Genomic DNA, 22230 nt, shown 5'->3' with positions numbered 1-22230 from the left:
CTTTTTTTCTATGAAAAAAAAATATATACTGTGTGCATCCTTGGGAAGGAAAATTTATAGCTTTTTGTTTATCTCTTACTTGTCACCTGAGCCTTTCCCAGTGAGCCTTCCCCAGGGAGCAGAGAGTGATTTAAAAAAAAAAATTAATTTTTTAAATAAACATATAATGTATTTTTAGCCCCAGGGATAAGGTCTGTGAATCGCCAGGTTTACACACTTCACAGCAGTCACCACAGCACCCCCCTCCCCCGCAATGTCCATAACCCCACCACCCTCTCCCGACCCCCTTCCCCCCAGCAACCCTCAGTTTGTTATTCGAGATTAAGAGTGCAGAGAGTGATTTAAAGGCTGGAAAGGCAGTACCTGGTGAGGCCCGGTTTTCCATCCTGGAACAGGGGTGTTGTCACTACAAAGGGTGGTGACTAGATCTTTCCAGAAAAGTGATATTATAAAGCCATAGTTGGAAGTCCTGTCACCTGTGGCCTCCCTGTGTTCAGAGTTGTTTTCTCCATTGTTGTGACCAACTGGTAGAGCCATCAGTTCACCCTTCGAGGGAGGCTGTCTCCTGTTGCCCAGTGGAGAGATCCTCCGGAATGCAGAGGACCATGTGGAATTGTGGGTTAAGAGCTCTGGCTTGGAGTTCAGGTGCTTCTTACTGGCCATGTGACCTGGGGCCAGACATTTAGCATCTTTCATCCTCTTTCCTTATCTGTAAAAGGGATGAAAAAAGCTATCTTACAGGGTTATTGTGAGAGTGAAATGTGTCAGCTGTGCAGCATTCCTATCGCGTTATCCCAAATATAGTAAACGCCCATTAGAGAATAGCTCCTATTAGTTTTTGCAAGTAATTGTGGCTGTTTTAATTTATGGATCTGTAGAATTAGAGAAGTACCTTTGAGGCCTTCTGATTCAATGTCCATCTTTTAACAAAGGAGATACTAGTCTCAAGCATCTTGTCCTAGATCAGGCAGCTAGTTAAGCTTCCGGGTGGGCACTCTAAGGCTGGAGACGAAAAGAACGGTCCTCCACGTAAATTTGGTTCTCAGGATTTAACAAATACATAAATACGTTGCAGACAATGAGAGCCAGGTTTCTCACTTTCTGAGAAGGAAGTTACCAATAAGACAAGGAGGAAGGTTAGAACCAACTCTCCGCGTGCACACGTGGCCTTTTGACAGTTATGTGGACAGACTCAGAAATAAGCGCAGCTGTGGGTTAGCGTACGCAGATGTCATCTAGCTCGGTTTGCGGGGAAGTTCTGGAAGCAGTGGGTCCCTGGTAGCAGTAAACTTACTGAGCAGCCAGATCCTGGTTTCTGAAGCACCGTTCCTCAGTGAAAGGAACCAGGACTCCTTGGAGAAAGGGCTGATCCCAGGGCCGGGGCAGGGAGAATACCAGAGGCTGGAACATCCTGTCTTGTCAGAGGTAAAGATGTGCTCGGAAACGATTTCAGGCATGTTGAAAGAATGCAGGAACCAACCCAGAGGAACCCCCAGTGGCCAAATCGGGAACACTTGGAGCAACGGCATAAGTAAGGACAGTATTGGGTTGCAGCCGCAGCCTAGAGCAGATGTCCGTGAGTTATGCTGATGGACGTAGATCGAGGAAGAAGTAAATACTCGGAGATAAGGGGTAGGCAGAACGCAGACCACTCTGAAGGCCATCTTCCGTGGCAGGGGTTGGCACACTTTTCCTATAAAGGGCTGGATAGTGAAGATTTGGGGCTCGCAGGTTAGAAGATGTGCGTCACAACCGCTCAGCTCTGCCATCGTAGCGTGAAAGCAGGTGTGGCTGTGTTCCAGTACAGTGTTTCACAGAAGCAGGTGGCCCTCGGGCCGAAGCGTGCTGTCCCTGTTCTTGGCAACGCCTGCTTTAGAAGAGAAGCACGGGATGTCTTTGGCTGTCCACGGCATAGATCTTGCTAAGTTTGCGGGGGCACAGCTGGGGCAGATGCAACTCTGACAACATAGACTTCCTGATGCCTTGGGAATCGCCAGCTTATTTTGTCTCTCATTCTGATTTTGTCTGTTCCGTGTGCCTGTTCGGGGTCGTGAGATGTAGTATGGACTTTGCCCTCGTTTAGGCCTGGATGGAAACCCAGCTTTGCTCTCACCAGCTGTGGGACCTCAGATACATGGCTTTACTTCTCTGAGTCTTCATTCCCTCATGTGGAAAATACTAATATTGTTCCTCACTGCAAGGACAGAATTCTGGGTGATTTGCTAAGAGAGGGGCGATGCTGTGTTGCCTAGTTCTCCTGGGGGAGATGGCGTGCATGATTTTAGATGTCTGTTGGTGGTTGGGTTGTGGTTGTATTAGGGTTATGGTTATTGCCCTTAGGAGGACCTCCGTGTGGATGGCCGTGGCTGTGAGGACTACCGATGTGTCGAAGTAGAAACCGACGTGGTGTCTAACACCAGTGGGTCTGCCAGGGTCAAGCTGGTGAGTACCCTGTGGCCACAGGCCATGCCCTGGGGGAGGACAGGCAGGCCCTAGGGAGCCAGCTGCGGGCCCCTCTGGGCTTCGGGAGTGCATATTTTTCCAGGGAATCCAAGACCAAAGCCAGACTCCGGGAGGGCATCTGTACAGATCTGAAGGACCCCTTACCTCTTCAAAGGGCCACTTCCCAGGTTGCTTTGCAGTGCTCCTAAAAGAGTCCCCCAGGGGCCTAGTCTGGGAGAGGAGGTTGGCGGTTGGGTATCTGGCTACCTGCCCTGAGTGAGGACCCTTCTCCCCTTCTTGCATGTGTCTACAGGGTCACACAGACATCTTGGTGGGAGTGAAAGCAGAAATGGGGACACCGAAGCTAGAGAAACCAAATGAAGGTTACTTGGAGTTCTTCGTTGACTGGTCAGTACTTTGCATTTTTTAAAAAAAATTTTATTTATTTATTTGAGAGAGAGAGACAGAGTACAAACAGAGGGAGCTGCAGGCAGAGGGAGAAGCAGGCTCCCTGCTGAGCAAGGAACCTGACAAGGGACTTGATCCCAGGACCCTGGGATCCTGACCTGAGCCAAAGGCAGACACTCAGCCAACCGAGCCACCCAGGCATCCCACATGTTTTTTTTTTTTTTTAAGTAGGCTTCATACTGGGTGTGGAGCTCAATGTGGGGCTTGAACTCACGACCCCAAGATCAAGACCTGGGTGAGTCCAAAAGTCAGACACCTAAGCCACCCAAGCATCCTTATGCATATGTTTGGAAAGAAAAATGATGTATATTTTTAAAAGATACATTTATTTATTTGAGAGAGAGAGAGAGCACATTGTGTGTATGAGCTAGGCAGGAGGGGCAGAGGGAGAGGGAGAAAAAAAATCCTTGAGCAGACTCCCTGCTGAGCGTGGAGCCCGAATCAGGGCTTCATCCCACAACACCAAGAACGTGACCTGAGCTGAAATCAAGAGTCAGGCACTTAGCCAACTGAGCCTCCCATGCTCCCTAAAGGAAAAAACGATTTAAAAGAAAATTCAGAGGGGCGCCTGGGTGGCTCAGTGGGTTAAAGCCTCTGCCTCCGGCTCAGGTCATGATCCCAGGGTCCTGGGGTCGAGCCCCGCATCAGGCTCTCTGCTCGGCGGGGAGCCTGCTTCCTCCAATCTCTCTCTCTGCCTACTTGTGATTTCTGTCTGTCAAATAAATAAATAAAAATCTTTAAAAAAAAAAAAAAGAAAATTCAGAGACGAGACCTCTGGTTTCCTGTTGAACCTACTTTTATTTTGTATTCAGTCATCATTCCTGCAGCCCGCAGGTATTTCCCGCATTCCTCCTGGGTGCCGGACACTGGGATATGTGGAAGAAGGCCTTGGCTTGAGTCCTGCCCTTGTCCTAGTCACCCGGTCTGTGCTGGGCCTCATTGTCCCCGTCCGAGAAAGGAGGGCATTGCCTGGCAGCCCGGCACATGTTGGTTCTGAGAGTCAAATGAAATGGTGGGTTTTGTGATGCTTTGAAAAATATCAAACATAGATGGTAAGGGTCATTTAGTCTCAGATGCCCTGTTTCTCTTCCTGCTCTAGTTTTGCAGAAAACTTTTCATGACTTGCTTGGCAGAGAAAGGAGGAGGGCCGGCCAAACAGCCTAATGGAGGGAGTGGCAGCGAGGCAGGCAGTGTGCGCACTGGGACTCTGCACTTTCTGCAGCCGGCCAGACTCTTCTGGCCAGCTGTGTGACCTCAGGCTAGTTACTCAGTCTCTCTGTGCCTGAATTTCTTTATCCAAAAAATAGGAATAATGATATTATTGCAATGATGAAGAAAGGAAATTAGGAAGACAAAGTGGGCACCACCACAATGATTAGCTCCCAGCGGGCTTTCGGGAAGTGTTCCCAGCCCCCTCCTCCCCCATCTTTTGCCTCCCCTTTCTTGGGCTTGGGGCCCAGTCACATCTTCCGTCTGTAACTTCGCTTCTAATTGGGTGGTGACAGCAGGCTTTCTTGAGTTGGTAAAGATCTCTGTTAGCTCATGCTAGGCTATACCGGCTAGGTGCCGGTATAAAGTAGCGATTCTGTATTAGAGTCCCCAAGACCACCCCCATATTTGGAGATTAGTTGGAAGGGCCCACAGGACCCAGCATAGAGTTGAACTCATGGCTGAGATTTATCATAGCAACGGAAACGCAGCAACATGTGTGTGATGATTCTGCCCAAGAAAGCCCATTAGAGACTCGGCACCCAAGATTTTTATTGGGGCTGGTCACATGGGCACCCTCTGCTTAACACGTACCAAAATTCCAGACTCCTAGAAGGAAAGCACATATTCACCTTATCACATTATTTGCACAAATAGTCCAGGCACAGCAGACCACAGTTCACTGTTGACTGGGAAAGGTCTTCTTGTCAAGTTCCCAGATGGCAAATGAGGGCCCATCTTGCAAGCAGGCGCTTCTAAAGATGGCAGCCCTGGGCCTGCTGCGTGCACCTTTTCGGCATAGATGCTGACCCCCCCATTTATATAATGAGTTCGAGTCTTCTGGTCTTCTTTCACACTCAAAGGTTGGTCCTTGGGTGGCTGAGTTGGTTGAGTGTCTACTCTTGATTTCAGCTCAAGTCATGATCTCAGGATCGTGGGATCAAGTGTGGAATTGGGCTCCACACTGGGCGTGGAACCTGCTTAAGATTCTCTCCCTCTCCCCCCACAAATAAATAAATAAAATAAAAAGAAGTTGGTCCTCACAACATTGCTCTTAGAGAGACGATCAGTTTGAGAGAGGGTCAGGAATTCCCCAGGGTCGTACAGCTGGTCATGCCAGCTTAGGCTTCTCCCAGTCTGGGCCTTGGCTTGCTCTACTCCATGCAGCCCGCAGAAGCCAACTTTCCAGGGATGTTGTGCTCAGAGTTCTGAGAACATATCTGCAGTCAGCTTTCTGGCCAGTTTTCTTTCCAGTCTATTCCTGCATCCTACCCTGAGCGACCCCCCACCCCCCACCCCCTGAGGCAGTCTCCTCCCCTTGGTTGGACCCGGCATCTCTCACCAGCCTGAGTCATCCAGTGGGACTGGCCCATCCTTTAAGTCGCAGGGACCTTGTTCAGGTCTCCAACTTACCCCTTTGCTCTTGGTGGAAGAAAATGCCTCTCCTGGCCTTGATCTGCCTGATTCAGTGCAGCGAACAGTCACTGAGGAGCAGGCACCATGTGCGAAGGACTGTAATTTGCTTTTCTTTTTCACCTCTTTATTATCTTGTACCTCCTTCATCTTCAGCCGACTGCAGACGGTCAGCCCAACCACACCAAAGGGAAGGTGTTGCCCTCAGATGCTTGGCATAGGGGACATATTTCACTGTGGCTCTGTGTCTGAACATGACTCCAGGTTAGCCTGCTGTTCTTGTCCCTTTCTTGTCCCAGTTGTACAGGGAGGGTGACTCCAGGGTGGGAGGATGCTTGGACCCACCTCTTCCCAAGATCCGGATTCTAGGAGGAGCCTCTCCCTCCTGGCCAAGCAGGGCTGCCTGCTCCTCTCCTTTCTCCCTTTGCAAGGCTCAGGAGACCCTCCGCAGGCCCAGAAGCTCCAGTTCCCAGGGAGTTCTCTGGACTCTATCAAGGTGGATAATCGCAAGGTGGCACACTGTAGTGTCTTCATGTGGCTGGGTTAGTGATCATTTTAGCAGTTGGAGTCACCGTGAGACATTTGCAAAACCTTGTGTTCCTCCAGAGAAGGAAGATGCTGATTTACCAAGCTCCGTCGGTTCGGAACCTCACCTGGGTCTTCAAAGACAACTCGTAATTGCATATACGAACCCCTTTATTCCCATCCAGCGAATAGGAATGGTTCCTGGACGTCTGTGGCTGTGCCCAGCACCAAGGGTGCCCCCACCGAGCCCTCTGCTGAGAGCCCCAGGCTCTCATCCAGTCTGCTTCAGACCGAAGCAGAGGTGTTGTTCCGGAGCTTGGGGTCAGGCGGGCTGTCAGTCTGAGCCCAGCTTGACTTGACTGATCAGCAACTTCCAGGGTTTCATTATTTAAATTTCCAGTGGTTTGAGAAGTCTCAGAAAACTACTTTTCTGCTACCTCATTCTACTTCAGTTTTGTCTACTTGGAAGAATACGTGGCACCTGAGGCAGACTTTGCCTCCCACCCCATAATTTCCCCTGTGTCTTGGGAATGCTGCCCTTTGGGGAGGGTACCCGGCTGCACTGACTCTGACCCCATCCCCACAGGGTAGCAAAGACTTGGGGTTCCTGAGCACTGTGCCGGAGACACCTGGCATCACTGAAACTGGGAGCACACTCGGACCTCCTGACTCCTCTCTCATGTCTTTGGTGTGTTAGCTGTAACTTGAGAACAGCCTGTTTTAAATCAGAACTTGGAAACTTTGGGAGAGGATGGTTTCCCTCTATCTGAAACCCAGAGGAGGGTAAGAATTTAGGGAGCTGGGCACCTGGGTTGCTCAGTGGGTTAAGCCTCTGCTTTCAGCTCAGGTCATGATCTCAGGGTCCTGGGATCGAGCCCCGCATCGGGCTCTCTGCTCAGCGGGGAGCCTGCTTCCCTCTCTCTCTCTCTCTCTGCCTGCCTCTCTATCCACTTGTGATCTCTCTCTGTCAAATAAATAAAAAAATCTTAAAAAAAAAAAAAAAGAATTTCGGGAGCTGGTATGTGACTCTGGGCTACCACTAGGTGGCGGTCCATCTAGTCTCTTCGTGGCTCTGACACCATGTTGATAGGGGGTATCCGGAAGCCTGGTTTAGCCACTCGGAGAGGCTTCGGTTCTTCACTGGGGGAAGTTGAGGAGGACACTTTTCATTCATCGACATTTCAGTGTGCCTAACACCTGCTTCTACCCTGTGAGATCGTAACTACTTTTCGTTGTGATCACTCGTATTCATCACTAATGTTGAGCCGGAAGCTTCAGCCCTGAATTGGTGGATGGAGCCACTTGATCTCAGCTCCTCACTGCTTAGTGCTGCTCGAAGGAGGTCACTGTTAGTGCCTGATTGGGGTAGGGGGAGGAGGACAAAGCAGACTGGCAACCTGCAAAGAAAGTAAGTCGAAGCTAGCTGTATTCTGGAAGTCTCCAGAGCTGATAACTCTCCCAGAAACCTCAGTCAGGGGCTTACCATGAAAAGCTCCGAATGTGCTCCTGTCCCTGTTCCCACTCACGGGGAAGCTTCTGCAGGTTCAGGAATGAGCACCTGTGCACACAGGGGAATGGGTGGAATTGGGGCCTGCTGCAGGGCTGGACGGGTAAGGGCCAGAGTTGGCCCTGCCCCACGGACCCACTAAATCGCTTTCTTCTGCCTGGCTGTAAGATTCCATTGATTTGCAGCCAGATTGATCACCAGGGAAACAATGGGCCTAATGTCTGAAGTCCTGTCTCAGGTAGACATAGCCTTGATCTCACCCTACCCCAGTTAAACCAGAGATGGCCCAAGCAGGGGGAGTAGAGTAGAGGTGATGAGTCAGGAGGGGTGGAGAACTGGGAGCGGCAGCGTTCCCAGGAATTTTATTAGTTTTTTGGCTTGGTAAGCAGTTTCCCCACAGCGCGGGAAGAGGGGCTAGGTCACGCTCTATGAAGGATCTGAGTTGGTTTTGGCAGTTGTAGACGCAGAAAGCACTTGGTTTTATGCCCCAAGCCCCAAGTGTATACTCGGCTACTGAAAGAACATACTGTGATACCTCCGAGCAGGGCACCCCCTGGGGTTAACAGCCTTTGCACTCTCTCTCCCTTTTAACTTTGCACTTAATAGGGAAGCTTTTTATCTAGGACTCCTTTCGCCTGCATTCCTTGATTCCAGTATTTGTGGTCTAGTAATAAGTCCCAAGACCAGAGCATCCATTCATTACCTTGACTCACGTTAGGCTACACGCCAGGCGCGGCAGATGACACATTGAGCGCAAGTCCGGTGCCGCCTAGCAGGTAAGGGCCAGGCTGCCTGGGTTGGAATCTTAGCTTCCCAGTCACGAGTTGTGTGAGCTTGGACAAATTATGTAACCTTTCTGGGACTCAGTTCCATTTTCTCTAAAATGGGGTCAGAAATAGTGCCTAGCTCGTCCGCTGGGTTGTGAGAATGCAGTGAGCTGGGACGTCTGACGTACTCACAGGGTTTCCAGTGGTTCCAAAAGAACATTCAAGTTTTCCTCGTGGTGAAATGAGAGAGTCGGCCCATCAGAGGTCTTGCCGGGCCCACCCGTGAGATTTTGGTTTCACTACCGGAGTTTGTTTTCAAAGCTGAGTTAAAATGCCTTTAGATGGGCTGGAAGGTTTGTCAGAGTCTCCATCACTGCCTGCGGGTCACCAGTAGCTCTTTGTTCACGGGGTTACCTGGCCAGTACCTGTGGGCATCCTTGTCCTCTGACAGGGTCTCTGAGGATCCTTTTCCGGGTCTGTATCACTGTCCACCTCTACCAAGAAGTGTCCTGGTGCTAGGAGCACCCCTAGTGATGAGAGGGGACCCTCCGTTCTCTACCCCAACCCTACTCTTCATCCTTTGTTAGAATATGGGTTCTCTGGCTTTTCTCAAGTCACCTGAAGTATTATTGTGTCCCCACCCCTGCCCCAACAATTTCCTTCTGTTTTTCTAGCCTCTTCCCCCGAGTCCCTCCAGGGCCCAGGCACCAGCCAGACGCAGGAGCTTTCTGTGGCCTCATAAGCTTCTAAACCTTTTTCTCTGCCTGGCTACCAGCTGTGCTGAAAGAATAATGTGTTTAAAGAAAAGGAGGGGGGCGCCTGGGTGGCTCAGTGGGTTAAAGCCTCTGCCTTCGGCTCAGGTCATGATCCCGGGGTCCTGGGATCGAGCCCCGCATCGGGCTCTCTGCTCAGCGAGGAGCCTGCTTCCCCCCCATCTCTACCTGCCTCTCTGCCTACTTGTGATCTTTCTCTCTGTCAAATAAATAAATAAAATCTTAAAAAAAAAAATTAAAAAAATTAAAAAAATAAAAAATTTCCCCCACTTAAAAAAAAAAGGGGGGGGGAGACTTTTAGAATAGGAAAAGTTCCCACTTTAAATTAGTTCAGTGTAAAAAAAAAAACCCCAGTGGGGCATGGTTTTGTGGATGGGTTAGTTCAGCCAGTTGGACCTGGGAAGATTTGTAAGCCATCCCTTAGGGTCAGAAAAGAACAGATGCATCAAAACCTGAGTAATTAATCCCCCCCAGGGTGTGGCCCACTGTAGTCAGGAAAGTGTACATTTTAAGCATAAGTGCCTCTGGCTGGATTTGTCTGCTCAGATCCGTATGGATGTGTTTTTAAACACTTACAAGATGGATTTTAATATTGATTGTTTAGTGTGTAAATTAGAAACAGCTTTTGTTTTGCTGGCTGTACAAAATTATTCAGTTGGTCCCTGGGAACTTGATTATTTCACTGTAAATGAGCTGCTTTTCATGGCTCAGTGCCTATGTCCAGCAGAAGCAGTGAGGGAACAGCGAGGCTGATGGAAGTTTCTCTTGGAGACTTTCAGCTGGGGGCTCTGTTGGCTCGTAGCGGTAGGGGAAGGCTGTAGAGTCCGAGAAGCACAGTTACTATATGGTGATACACTCTCATTGTTTCAGGGGTCATTCTTCTGCATATATTCGAATGGACTAGACAACAGGGATATTTAAATATATCAGGTGAGATTTCTTTTTTTTTTTTTTTAAGATTTTATTTATTTATTTGGCAGACAGAGATCACAAGTAGGCAGAGAGGCAGGCAGAGAGAGAGGAGGAAGCAGGTTCCTCCTCTGAGCAGGAAGCCAGATGCGGGGCTCGATCCCAGGACTCTGGGATCATGACCTGAGCCGAAGGCAGAGGCTTTAACCCACTGAGCCACCCAGGCGCCCCAGGTGAGATTTCTTTTAGCATTGCACGGATGGGGTGGGCATGGCCTTGAGCCTTCACATGGGTGTCGCTTTGCCCGGAATGCCCTCCCCGCCTGTCTGCAGCCTGACTGACTTCTGCCCACGTTCTGGTGTGAGGTCGCCTGTGACCCCCAGCACTGGTCAACATCCTCCCCGGCCCCACTCCTGCTGTTTGCTTCCTATCATGAAGTTCCCCCTGACTTTGTGAGATTGCCGCCCTGGGGCCTTTATCTGCCTTGCTCAGGCTCTCCCTCCAGTGCCCAGCGGGGAGCTGGTACTTTCTAGATGGATGAGTGCATGGACTAGAAAGCTTCAGTATGTGATTTTGTAGAGACCGTTGTGAAGCATCTGGGTCTTACTTTTCTGCACCCTGTTAGATACAGTAAAATGATTCCTGGAGTGTTTACTTACTGTACTGATTTTTTTTTTTTAAGATTTTCTTTATTTATTGAGAGAGAGAGAGTGGGAGAGAACACAAGAGGGGAGAAGGTCAGAGGGAGAAGCAGACTCCCCATGGAGCTGGGAGCCCGAGGCAGGACTGTATCCCAGGACTCCTAGATCATGACCTGAGCCGAAGGCAGTCGTCCAACCAGCTGAGCCACCCAGGCGCCCTCATGTTTTGAGGGTTTGTTTTTATTAAGCCAAAACCCTCAGAAATTGCCCATTTAACACTTCTCAGTGATGCTTGGGGCAGCAAATGTTGATGCCTGTTCCTTCTTCATTGAGGTCATTGGGCATAAGGTTCAGGAGGCCAAAGTGGAAAAGTTTTTCTTCATGAAAAAATAACAGATCAAGTAAAAGGGACAATCTAATATTGAATCAGCCTCCAGTCTTTCTCTCTCCCTTTCCTGCTGTTCAGTACAGTGATAAGCGATGTAGTGTGACCTGCTGCCATACAGACCTGAGTCATCCCAGGAAGGTCCCTCACTGTACTTACGTTGTGGTTTCTGCTGTGAGAGTTTCATGGTGCATTCCAGGCCATGGAAACTCGGGATGGTGTCTGTGAAATGACCCCTCTGTGACCAGACTGCTTGAGTCCCCAGGCCTCCTGGCTTCCTGGGCCTGCCTGAGGGCCGTACTCCACTCTTCAGAGAGTTAATTATGACTGGCCAAGGTTCACTTTACTATTGTTCTCTTGTTTCTCTTTGGATAAAGATGGCTTCTGTTGGGGTTGGGGGGACGCCCGTCATGCCCCCTGACAGACAGAGCGTGGTATCCATCTGGCTCCCTGCGTACACGTCTGGAAGCCAGAGGCAGGTGCCATCCTTTCCTACTGTGGCGACTTTCCTGATAGCGCTCGTCCTTCCAGCATTCCACAGAGCAACTGGAACAAAGCCCCATGCCTTTGCTCTTTGTTTCTGAAAAGACTCACTCAGCTTTTCTGTTACCTCTCTTTGTAGTTCAGCCAATGCTACCCCTGAATTTGAAGGTCGAGGAGGTGATGACCTTGGCACAGAGATTGCTAACACCCTCTACCGGATATTTAACAACAAGAGCAGCGTCGACCTGAAGTCCCTCTGCATCAGCCCCCGGGAGCACTGCTGGATCCTCTACGTGGACGTGCTGGTACGTGTCATGTGGTGTACTGGCCGCACTGTCTGCGTCTGCTGGAGACCAGTCGGCCTGCTTTCCTGCCGGTGCTGTTTCCCTCTTTAAGTGGCTGCCTCAACTTCCAGGGTGAGACTAGATGGAAAAAGCATGATGTCCTGTAATAAGTTTTTTACGTTAAATACAACGCATGTGTCATAGCGTGCAGAGAGTACCGTCCTACAGGAAAAGTCACACAACAGTCCTATCATGGTAGCACCTAAAATTAACCACTGGCCTGTTGGGGAAGTAGACACAAAACCAGAGATGCTCTGGAGGTGGCATCCCATGGAGGTGATGGGCAGAAGTTGGACAAGTTGGCGCATCTGCACGGGATGAGGATAAGCTTGCTTTAAAAAAAAAAAAAAAAAAAAAGATTTATTGATATATTTGAGAGAGAGCGAGCACACAGGGAGATGGAGGGGCAGAGGGAGAGAGAAACTCAAGCATGCCCCTTGCTTAGCCTGGGGCCCAGTGCGGGGCCCGATCTCACGACCCTGAGATCATGACCTGAGCCGAAACCAGGAGTTGGGTGCCACCCAGGCACCTGGAGGATGAGCTCTTTATATACATTTCCTTGTAGGCCGTATGGCTCTGGCAAGCAGACACTGCTGTCTTCCCCATTTACAGGTGAAGTAAGGCTTGGAGAGGTGCAGCAGCCAGCCCCAGCGTCAGCTTGTGAGGAGTGGGGTTGGGCCTCGACATTGCCTCTCTTTAATGCTGGCACCTGCTCTTGGCCTCACTAAGACATTGGGTGTCCGTATCACACCCGCTGTCCCCTGCCTCCTGGGCATCCCACTGTGTGTCGCAGAAAGATTCTTACTAAGCTGCACCTGCTTGGCCACAAGAGAGGAGGCTAGGGTCTTTGAGCCCCTGTTACATGTCAGGAATGGTAAGGGTGTGATCTTGCGTCATCCTACAGAGAAGCAGGGCTTTGCTGTACTGAGGGGGATCCTGGAGCTCAGAGGACAAGGCCAGCAAGCAGCAGACGAGAGCGTCAGACCCGCACTGCCTGACCTGGGTTACCCCGTGGTGTGGCGCACAGAGAAGAGCCTGAGCAGGCGGCCCTGAGGCCTGGAGTGGGCTTATTCTCTGCACCCCAGGGAGGAGGGCAGGCAGGCTGGTACCTCCCTTCGGGGGGACCCCCGGGCCGATCAGGTTTAGCATTCTGCCCTCTTGATTTCCTCTCTTGCTGATGAGCCAGAGTTTGTGGCAGGCCACTGTGACACGAGCGGGAGGGCTTCTATGCCCCCAGCTGCCAAGGAGGCGGGGGGGGGGGGTGTGATGTGCTCCCTAGGGTCCCTTCCAGCAGGGAGACCCCACAGCCACTAGAGTGGATGTCAACATTTCCCTAGCACCTTCTTGGCATGAGGCGGGCACAGGGATATTGGAGTGGGAGACGGTGGTCTTCAGCCCTGGCTGCTCGTCAGGACCGCCTGGGGTCTGGAGTGGAATGCACACGCCAGCGTGTCACCCTGCACTTCGCTGAGCTCCCCAGGTGCTTGTGACGCACAGCCAGGCTCAGAGCGCGCAGCTGTCGTCAGTGCAGACGGACCTGCAGCACACGTGCTCGGTCTGCGAGGCCGGCCTTGGGGAGACCAAGGCGCGGAGCAGTGTTCTCTAGAAGCACTTAGCTCACGCTTACTGTGTGCTGGACACGCTTCTGAGGGCTCTCCAAACATGAGCTCATTGAGCCTGTGGAAGAGCTCTGTGGGACCTTTGGGACTTTCACCCTCCTCAAGGCCCGGAGATGTGAAGTGGCCCCCGGTTGAGTGGCAGAGACAGGAGTCCTAGCCGATGGTCTGACTCAGGAGTCCCTCTGGAGCTCTTCACTGGGCGGCGGTCTGTGTCTGAGCCACGAGGGGAAAGGGCTAGTCCTCTGCTGGGCACAGAGCCGGGTGCTGACAACGGTGGGGTGGAGGGGGTTCAGGAAGTAGTAATCCTGCCGTGCTGGGGGCAGGCCGGTGTCCACCCTGGAGGTGGAGGTCCGATGAGTAGGTACAGACTCGCCTCCCCTTCCTTTCTTGGCCAAGGCGTCACTGAAATGAGGACAGAAGGATGTGTTGCCTTCCACTGAATACTGTGCTCTGACCTTCACAGCGGAGTGAGCACACGTAAGTGTGGTTGATGCTCTTGGGCAGGAATTTAGTCATTGTGGCACCGAATGTGCAGCGCGGTGTGTTTGTCCCGTGTTCGGGCAGCAGCTGTACGATGGTGATTACATACAAGAGGCTACCACGCTGCTGTGAACCTGGTGGTGGCTGCTGCATCAGTGGCCACCATAATTCACCTGTTTGGAGGCCGGGTTTATGTGGGCACAGAGGCGAGTCACACTCAGGAGCCACTGGGGACAAAACAAAGGTGATCATTTCCTCCTTGAGTGCAGACCCAGCTGGCTGGGGGGCCAGTTAGAGGAGACCCGCCACAAGCTGGGCCCGAGTGGTGGCCCCACAGTTGGGGCCAGCAGTGACCTCACCTGCGGGGTGCAGGCCGGCATGGTCGCCAAGGAGCCTCTGGCAATGAGGGTGAATGTGCCTGGCGTCCGCCAGGAGAGCGTCCACATGTTCTTCTCTTTATCTTGTGAACAGGGAGCGCTTTGTGGGAACCAGTGTCCTTTAACGGGTATGGTACTTAGAGCAAGAAGTGATGTTTGCTTTTCCTCCTCACCCTGCTTCCTGCCTCCCTTAGCTGCTGGAATGTGACGGGAATCTGTTCGACACCATCTGCATTGCTGTGAAGGCTGCTCTCTTCAACACAAGGTGAGTCTTTCTGGAAACAGCCCCAGGGGCCTGCGCAGAGCCCGAGCAGACACTGGCGATGGGCCACTCGGGATGTTTCTACCAAAGCTGACAGGGGAAGGTGACCAAGGGCCTTTAGCATTAAACATGGTGGCACTTCATGACAAGCCCCAGATTTCACAAGGTAAAACTCAATATATATGTATATTTCCCGTATTTGTTCTTTATGCTGTTATTTTCATAAGTAAGCACGTCCCATGTAGAAAAATACTAGAAAACCACAAAGAAGCGAAAAGAGTAGAAAACAACCACAGGTCAACTGTCCAAACACCGTAACTGGATAAAGCTGCTCGGGAGCCTGGGTTTGGCCTGTCACGTGCTCTGCTCTGTCCCCAGCACCATGGGCAATGCCGGCCACATAGTGGGCGCACACAGATTCCTTGACTGGACCCAGGAATGTTCTAAAAGCAGGGCGGCAGCCTGCCCTGGGGTTCAAGAGCAAGAAGTGGTTCTGCCATCGTGGATCAGCTTCCCAGCCAGCTGTGCAGCAAGGGACACAGCACCAAGCCCTCCTGGAGCTGCCACTTCCTCTGAATGCTCACACAGCTTTCTCCCCCACCGTTGCCAGGTTCTTGCAGGAAGGTTTGTGGCATTTGAAAACAAACACGTGGGTAGGGATGTTCATGCCGTGAGAACTTCCATTAAGGGACTGGGGGATCCTGGGGCAGAGAACATGAGGGTTAGAGACTTCTAGGGATGTAGGCTAAGGAATTACCTGGATAAATGAGCAAGGGTGTTATTTTAGGATGTTCATCGCAGCTTCTTAGTAATGGTGAGACGCCAGGAACAACCTGAGTGTCCCAGTGCAGGGGTGGCCGTCGGCTCAGCGGCCTGTGGAGAGGTTTGTTAGCAAGAAAACCAGGCACTAAACACAGTTCTCTCATCTTGCTTGTTTTGTTGTATTTTACTTTTGGTAACTCTTACATTGTGACTGTGTCTGGGGGGAGAGAGAGAGGTGTATATCCTAAAATGGGCATTGTGATGATCTTCCAACGCTCCTCTTATCAGCAACCTAACATTTGTCTGTGTGTTAGAGGTTTTCTATGGTGAATTTAGACTTCCTGTGTAATTCAGAAGAAAACAGAAGGCTACATAAATTTCAGTTAGCCATTGCAGGATGGAATATTTGCTGACATCGAAAGCTGTAGAGTGTTCCAGCCCGAGCTGTGCCACTAGGCTCCTGGCTGCGATCAGGCAAGAGGTCAAGAGGACCCTGGCCCTCGTGGCCACAGAGGGGTCCGAGGACCACTGCCATTGTAGCAGCCTGTGCTGGGGCTCTCTTGGAGAAGAAACAAAGTCGCCATCTGTTGTACCTTGAGCTTCAGAAATAACTACCCATCTGCCAGCTGGTTTCCATGGGCACCAGGGCAAAAAGAGAGAGTAGAACCAGACGAGGCTGTTCGGCTGTGGGGGAAGTGTTGGGCAAACTGTACATCAGGATGGTGAAACCCAGCTGCTCAGATTGGCGAGGACACCTGTCGTGGCCATGGCCCTAAGTCTCATCCCCAGAACAGAAAACAGCCCAGTGGGTAGCAAGGAATGTGGACTGTGTCAGGCATCAGGTCCCCGGTACATGGAAAAACCTTTTGTAGAGTCTACGTCCTTTAGAAAGAGAGAGGCCATTTTCTAGCCCTTCAGCTCACCCAGCTTGTGGCCTAAGTGTAGGGAAGATACGTGTGCACGTGCGCACGATGTGTGTTTGCACAGGCTCATTTAACATACCAGTCAGGCTTCAAACTGGTTACCTGACTTGCTCAAATAAGATGTTACTTAATACATCTTGGGGAAAAAAAAATACTTACATCTTGGGTGCCCCGACCTGGAGGCTTTGAGCAGACCCCAGCAGGACCCCTTGGTTCCTGCCGACATTTTCCTCGCTGCAGCTCATCTGCTGTGGGTGTGTGGCCTTGTGTCAGGATGGCCCGCTGGGATGGAATCATAGAGGGCTTTTGTTACAGCGGGGCAGAGCACCAACGCGGTTTCCGTCATGTAGCTGAATGGACCACCTCTTCCTTCCTGGCTCCTCCACCCCAGATGGGAATGGATGGACCCAATGGGTTAAATGTGTTTCCCTGCACCCAGCTCAAGAAACAATGTTGCTGGCCGCCCCCAGAAACCCTCTCCATTCTCCACCCCCGTGCGATCCCTACAGCCACTGAGGATAACCATTGTCCTGCAACAGTAGACCGGTTTTGTACTTGATGTAAATGAAATCACACAGTATTGTTTTCTTGCGTGTCTGTTTCATTCGCTGAGCATTGTGTCTTGAGACATCTGGATTGTGGCCTGTAGTCGTCGTCCGCTTGCCGCTGCGCGGTCGCCCCCATGCGGCTGTGTCCGGTTTATTTAGGCATTCCACTGGTGATGAGCATCTGGGTAGTTTCCAGGTTTGGGCTATCCCAAACATGAACGTTTTTGTCTTTTTCTTGCACATATTTACCCACTTCTGTTGGGTACAGGTGAAAATTTTGGGTCATAAGGCACGGCTATGTTTGGTTTTAGTAAATACTGCAACACCGTTTTCCAAAGAGCTTTTAGATGATACTCCCAACCAGCATGGTGTAAGGCGTTTCTGGGTTGCTTCGCATTGTTGCCAATTCGTTGTTGTTGTCTTTTTAATATCTGCCATTCTGGCATGTGTTTTGGTATCATATTGTAGTTTTAATTTGTGTTTCCTTAATGGATATTTAAGTTGAATACCTCTTTGTGTGTGATTATTGGCTATTTGAATAGCCTCTCTCTCTCTTTTTTTTTTTTTTTAAAGATTTTATTTATTTGACAGAGAGAGCCACAGCAAGAGAGGGAACATAAGCAGCAGGAGTGGGAGAGGGAGAAGCAGGCCCCCTGCCGAGCAGGGATTCTGATGCAGGGCTTGACCCCAGGGCCCAGGGATCATGACCCAAGCCTAAGGCAGATGCTTAATGACAGCCACCCAGGTGTCCCTTGAATAGCCTCTTTTATGAAGTCTGTTCAAGTCTTTTGCCGATTCTTCTACTGGGTTGTCAGTCTTCTATGTTTGGTGGGGATTCTTTTTTTTTTTAAGCTGCAGTAGGAATTCTTTATGTAATATGTCAGCTCATATGTACACACACGTGCGCACACACACATATTTACAAATATTTTCTGCGTTCTGGAATATCTTTAGCTTTTTTTCTTTTTTTTTTTTTTTGAGATTTTTTAATTTGTTTATTTGAGAGGGAGCAAGAGCATGAGTCAGGGGAGGGTCAGAGGAAGAGGAAGAAGCATTCTCCCCACTGAGCAACGAGCCTCATATGGAGCTGCATCCCAGGAGCCCGAGGTCATGACTTGGGCCGAATGCAGAAACTTAACTGACTGAGCCACCCAGGCATCCCATCTTTTAGACTTCTTTTTTTTTTTTTAAGATTTTATTTATTTATTTGACAGAGATCACAAGTAGGTGGAGAGGCAGGCAGAGAGAGAGAGAGAGAGGAGGAAGCAGGCTCCCTGCTGAGCAGAGAGCCCAAACTGGGGCTCGATCGCAGGACCCTGGGATCATGACCTGAGCCGAAGGCAGAGGGTTTAACCCACTGAGGGTTAACCCACTCAGGCGCCCCTAGACATCTAAATGATGTTTTTTGACAAACAAAAGTTCATATTTTTTTTAAAATTTTGAAACATTTGGGGCACCTGGGTGACTCAGTCATTAAGCTTCTGCCTTTGGCTCAGGTCATGACCCAGGGTCCTGGGATCAAGCCCCATATCAGGCTCCCTGCTCAGTGGGGGGCCTGCTTCTCCCTCTCCCACTCCCCCTACTTATCCCTCTCTCACTCCCCCTGCTTGTGTTCCCTTTCTTGCTGTCTCTCTCTCTGTCAAATAAATAAAATCTTAAAAACGATTTTTTTTGAAACATTGTACAGAGGGCCATTGAGAAAACGTTTTATTCTGCCTAATGATGATTATGCTCTTCTGAAAGTATAGAACATCTGCCTGACATGGGAAGATCATTCCATTTCTAAAATCCATTTAATCAAGATGAAAAACAGTAAGTGTAGCTTGTGTATTGAGGCCCCGGCCAGTGAAATTACACGAGTCAGATTTATCCCTTTAGACCACGCTGGAGAACTTGCCGCTCTGGGAGCTCCTCGACTAGCATAAGCAGCTCTTTACAGAATAAAGAAACATTAGCTCTTCATGTTCTCTTTGCCCCGAGGTTTTCTCATCAGCCTTCAGCAGCACTTTCTAATACCTTTCAAAACATGTTCTTCACTTATGTGGGTCTTAATACGTTAATTTTGACAAATGTGTATGTAAATATGGAGCAGATGGACACCTTGGCAGTATTCATGGGCTGGGACTTCTCAGCACTCGCCTTCTTTGGCTTCCCATACTTTATCTTCATCATCTGTTTACCTGCCAGCATGTCGAAAGTGGAAAGGTTGGTGGGTTTGGAAGAAGATACACACACACATACGTCCATTCTTCTCTGGTTTTCTGGCTTCTCTGCCCTCCTATAGGCAGGTGCCATTGGGCTAGCAGGTGGTGCGAAGCAAACACTGCTGTGGGGGCCAGAGGGCCTGTGTCCCGTCATTGCCCCAACAGTCGTTAGTGTCATGACCTTGAACAAGTAATTAAATCTCGTTCAACAAATGAGTCCTTCCTTGTGTCAGATAGTGTGTTAGACTCGAACGATGGGGACATGAGTACAACATTGACCGTAGTTTCATTTGTCTTTTCTGTCTTTTGGGGAACATAACTGAGTAACAGGCAATTAAAATGTACAACTCTATTTCATTGCTTTTTTTCCCCAGTGAAATAATAAACGGGAAAGTATCCCAGTAAACACTAGAGGGTTATCCAACTGTATGGTAGTATTTTACGATAGTGGATTCCACAGGCACGCTTAATTTTCCAAAATCAGAGTATCTCGGATACAAAGGCTTCAGATGTCAAAGAAAAGTTTCTGATGAACAAATGAGTTTCTGCATGAAAGTAACAAAGACCAAAAAGAATCTCATGTAATAACTCATCGTATTCACTAAGAAGTCTCTCATCGCCTGTATAATTTTAGCATGAAGGGATTCACTTTTAGGTTAAGATTCATTGCTTTATTCACGAATGGCACCATATAAAAATTTGTGCAGTAGATTTCATAATTCTTTGTAATCCTCAGTGCAGTTGAATCTATTGTTTTATTCTCCCTTTATGGCAAAACTTTTTTGGGGTCTGTTCAAGAAATCTTTGTTCACACCAAGGTCAGGAAGATGTTTTTAGTTTTTTTGGTTTTTTTTTAGTATTTATTTATTCGAGAGAGGGAGAGCATGCACAAGAAGCAAGGAAGGGCAGTGGGAAGGGAACAAGCAGACTCCCCACTGAGCAGGGAGCCCACCACAGGGCTTGATCCCAGGACCTTGGGATCATGACTTGAGCTGAAGGCAGACGCTTAACCGACTGAGCCACCCAGGCACCCCTTAGTTTTTCTTCTAAAAGCTTTATTATTGGGGCGCCTGGGTGGCTCAGTTGGCTGTGTCTGTCTTTGGCTTGGGTCATGATCCCAAGGTCCTGGCATTGAGCCCCGAGTTGGGTTCCCTGCTCAGTGGGGGGTCTGCTTCTCCTTCTGCCCCTCACCCTGCTCCTGCTCGTTCTCTGTCTCTCTCTCAAGTAAATAAATAAAATCTTCATTAAAAAAACAAAAGCTTTATTGTTTTATCTTTCCCCTCTATCTCTGTAGTCCATTTGGTATGGACTTTTTTTTTTTTTTTTAAGATTTTTTTTATTTATTTGAGAGAGAGTGAAAGTGAGAGAGATCACGGAGCTCTGGAGAGGGAGAAGCAGACTCCCTGCTGAGCAGAGAGTCTGATGTGGGGCTCAGTCGTAGGACCCCGAGATCATGACCTGAGCCAGAGGCTGTCGCTTAACTGACTGAGCCACCCAGGCGCCCTTGGTATGGACTTTTGTATATGGTGTGAGGTAGAGATCAAGATCTTTTTTTGCATATCTGATTGACCAAGCATCATTTTTGAAAAGACCCCCTTTCTTCAGTGCTCTGCAGTTTGCCTGGGCACTTCTGACAGAGACGATAGGGAGGAGGATGATAAAGTACAGGTGGAGTGTGACTTTACTTGTGACGCGCGGGAACTCCAACTGCTGTTCTCAGTCTCGGGAGAAAGAAGTTCTCTTTTTTCTTCACAGTAAGTGGGAATTTTAATTGTGCTTCTGTTTCTAGGATACCGAGAGTTCGTGTTCTAGAGGATGAAGAGGGGTCCAAGGACATTGAACTCTCAGATGACCCTTATGACTGCATCCGGCTAAGTGTGGAGAATGTCCCCTGCATTGTCACCCTGTGCAAGGTATGCAGTTGTATCTTTTTTTTTTTTTTTTTTAAGATTTTATTTATTTGACACAGAGAGAGACATCACAAGCAGGCGGGGTGGGTGGGGAGGCAGGCTGCCCGCCAAGCAGAGAGCCCGATGCGGGGCTCGATCCCAGGACCCTGAGATCATGACCTGAGCCAAAGGCAGAGGCTTAACCCACTGAGCCACACAGACACCCCGTATCTGATGGTTTTTGAATTCCCTGTGGGTCTTCTTCAACCCCAACCCATTAAGGTTACTTAATAGGTTGAGAAGTTAACAGTTTCACAAACCATGTAGAAGTAGCTTTAATCCAAATCCAGTCATTTGGTTATATTAGAAACTACTCTATGAACAGCTTTGTTTGTTTGTTTGTTTGTTTAGAAGACATAATGGGGTCTCAGGAATACACATGTGGGTTCACGGTACTAGCAGCCGAGTTTGTTAAGCTCCTCCCTACCAGGCGTTTCACTCAAACACCGTGTGCACACATTTCCCTTAAGTCCCTCAATTCTGTGGGTCTAGGGAGGTTGGAGGTGAACATTATCCTCTCTGTGGGCCCCAGTGTCCCCATCTATGCAATGAGGGTTTGGAGCAGCGTCTGGGGATCTATTACATCACATGTGGTTTTTTGCCTTTTTTTTTTTTTTTTAAAGATTTTATTTATTTATTTTGACAGAGATCACAAGTAGGCAGAGAGGCAGGCAGAGAGAGAGGAAGGGAAGCAGGCTCCTTGCTGAGCACAGAGCCTGATGCAGGGCTCGATCCTAGTGGGATCATGACCTGAGCTGAAGGTAGAGGGTTAATCCACTGAGCCCCCCAGGCATCCTGTCACATGTGGTCTTTACATGTGCACAGAGGCCTGTGGAACCTACAGTCCGGTCATGCTGTCGCATACCTGGCACACCCAAGACTGCACCAAAGCCTGGATTGGCTGAACTGTCCCTAATTCCACACAGGATCCATAAAAATAGGACCGAGTGGGCCAGGTTTAATTTCCCTGAAATCACTTCCTAAGGCTGGGGTATGGTGAAGCACTCGGACCAACCAAGGCCACTGGCACTTGACTCATTCTTGAGCATGTCTCTCGGCTTGCTCTTTCTTGATTCATCTTTGTCATCAGTGAAACGTCCACCTGGCTTCATGTGTCACTTTCTCCCTGCGCCCCTCTGTTGGAGACTCTTGGTGGCCTGTGACTTGGATGGTCTCTGATTTATAGCTCTAACCCCACCCCTGTTCCCCGTATTTCCTTCTCATGCTTTTGTATTCTGCT

The 22230-nt window shown here is 49.6% G+C and overlaps 1 protein-coding gene across 1 annotated transcript in view; it reads left to right on the top strand.

The window, feature by feature from the left end:
- EXOSC7 (exosome component 7) overlaps positions 1-22230 on the top strand; it is a 34472-nt gene that overhangs the window by 8521 nt on the left and 3721 nt on the right. The window contains exons 2-6 of the mRNA XM_047696069.1: positions 2341-2442; positions 2756-2850; positions 11662-11827; positions 14537-14607; positions 20831-20954. Coding sequence (XP_047552025.1) covers positions 2341-2442; positions 2756-2850; positions 11662-11827; positions 14537-14607; positions 20831-20954 — 558 coding nt within the window. The remainder of the gene's footprint in view (positions 1-2340; positions 2443-2755; positions 2851-11661; positions 11828-14536; positions 14608-20830; positions 20955-22230) is intronic.

This window comes from Lutra lutra, chromosome 1 (genome assembly GCF_902655055.1).
Source record: "Lutra lutra chromosome 1, mLutLut1.2, whole genome shotgun sequence".
NCBI classification, from domain to species: Eukaryota; Metazoa; Chordata; class Mammalia; order Carnivora; family Mustelidae; genus Lutra; species Lutra lutra.
Note: the sequence above shows the minus strand (reverse complement) of the source record. Positions and strands in the feature narration are given on the sequence as shown.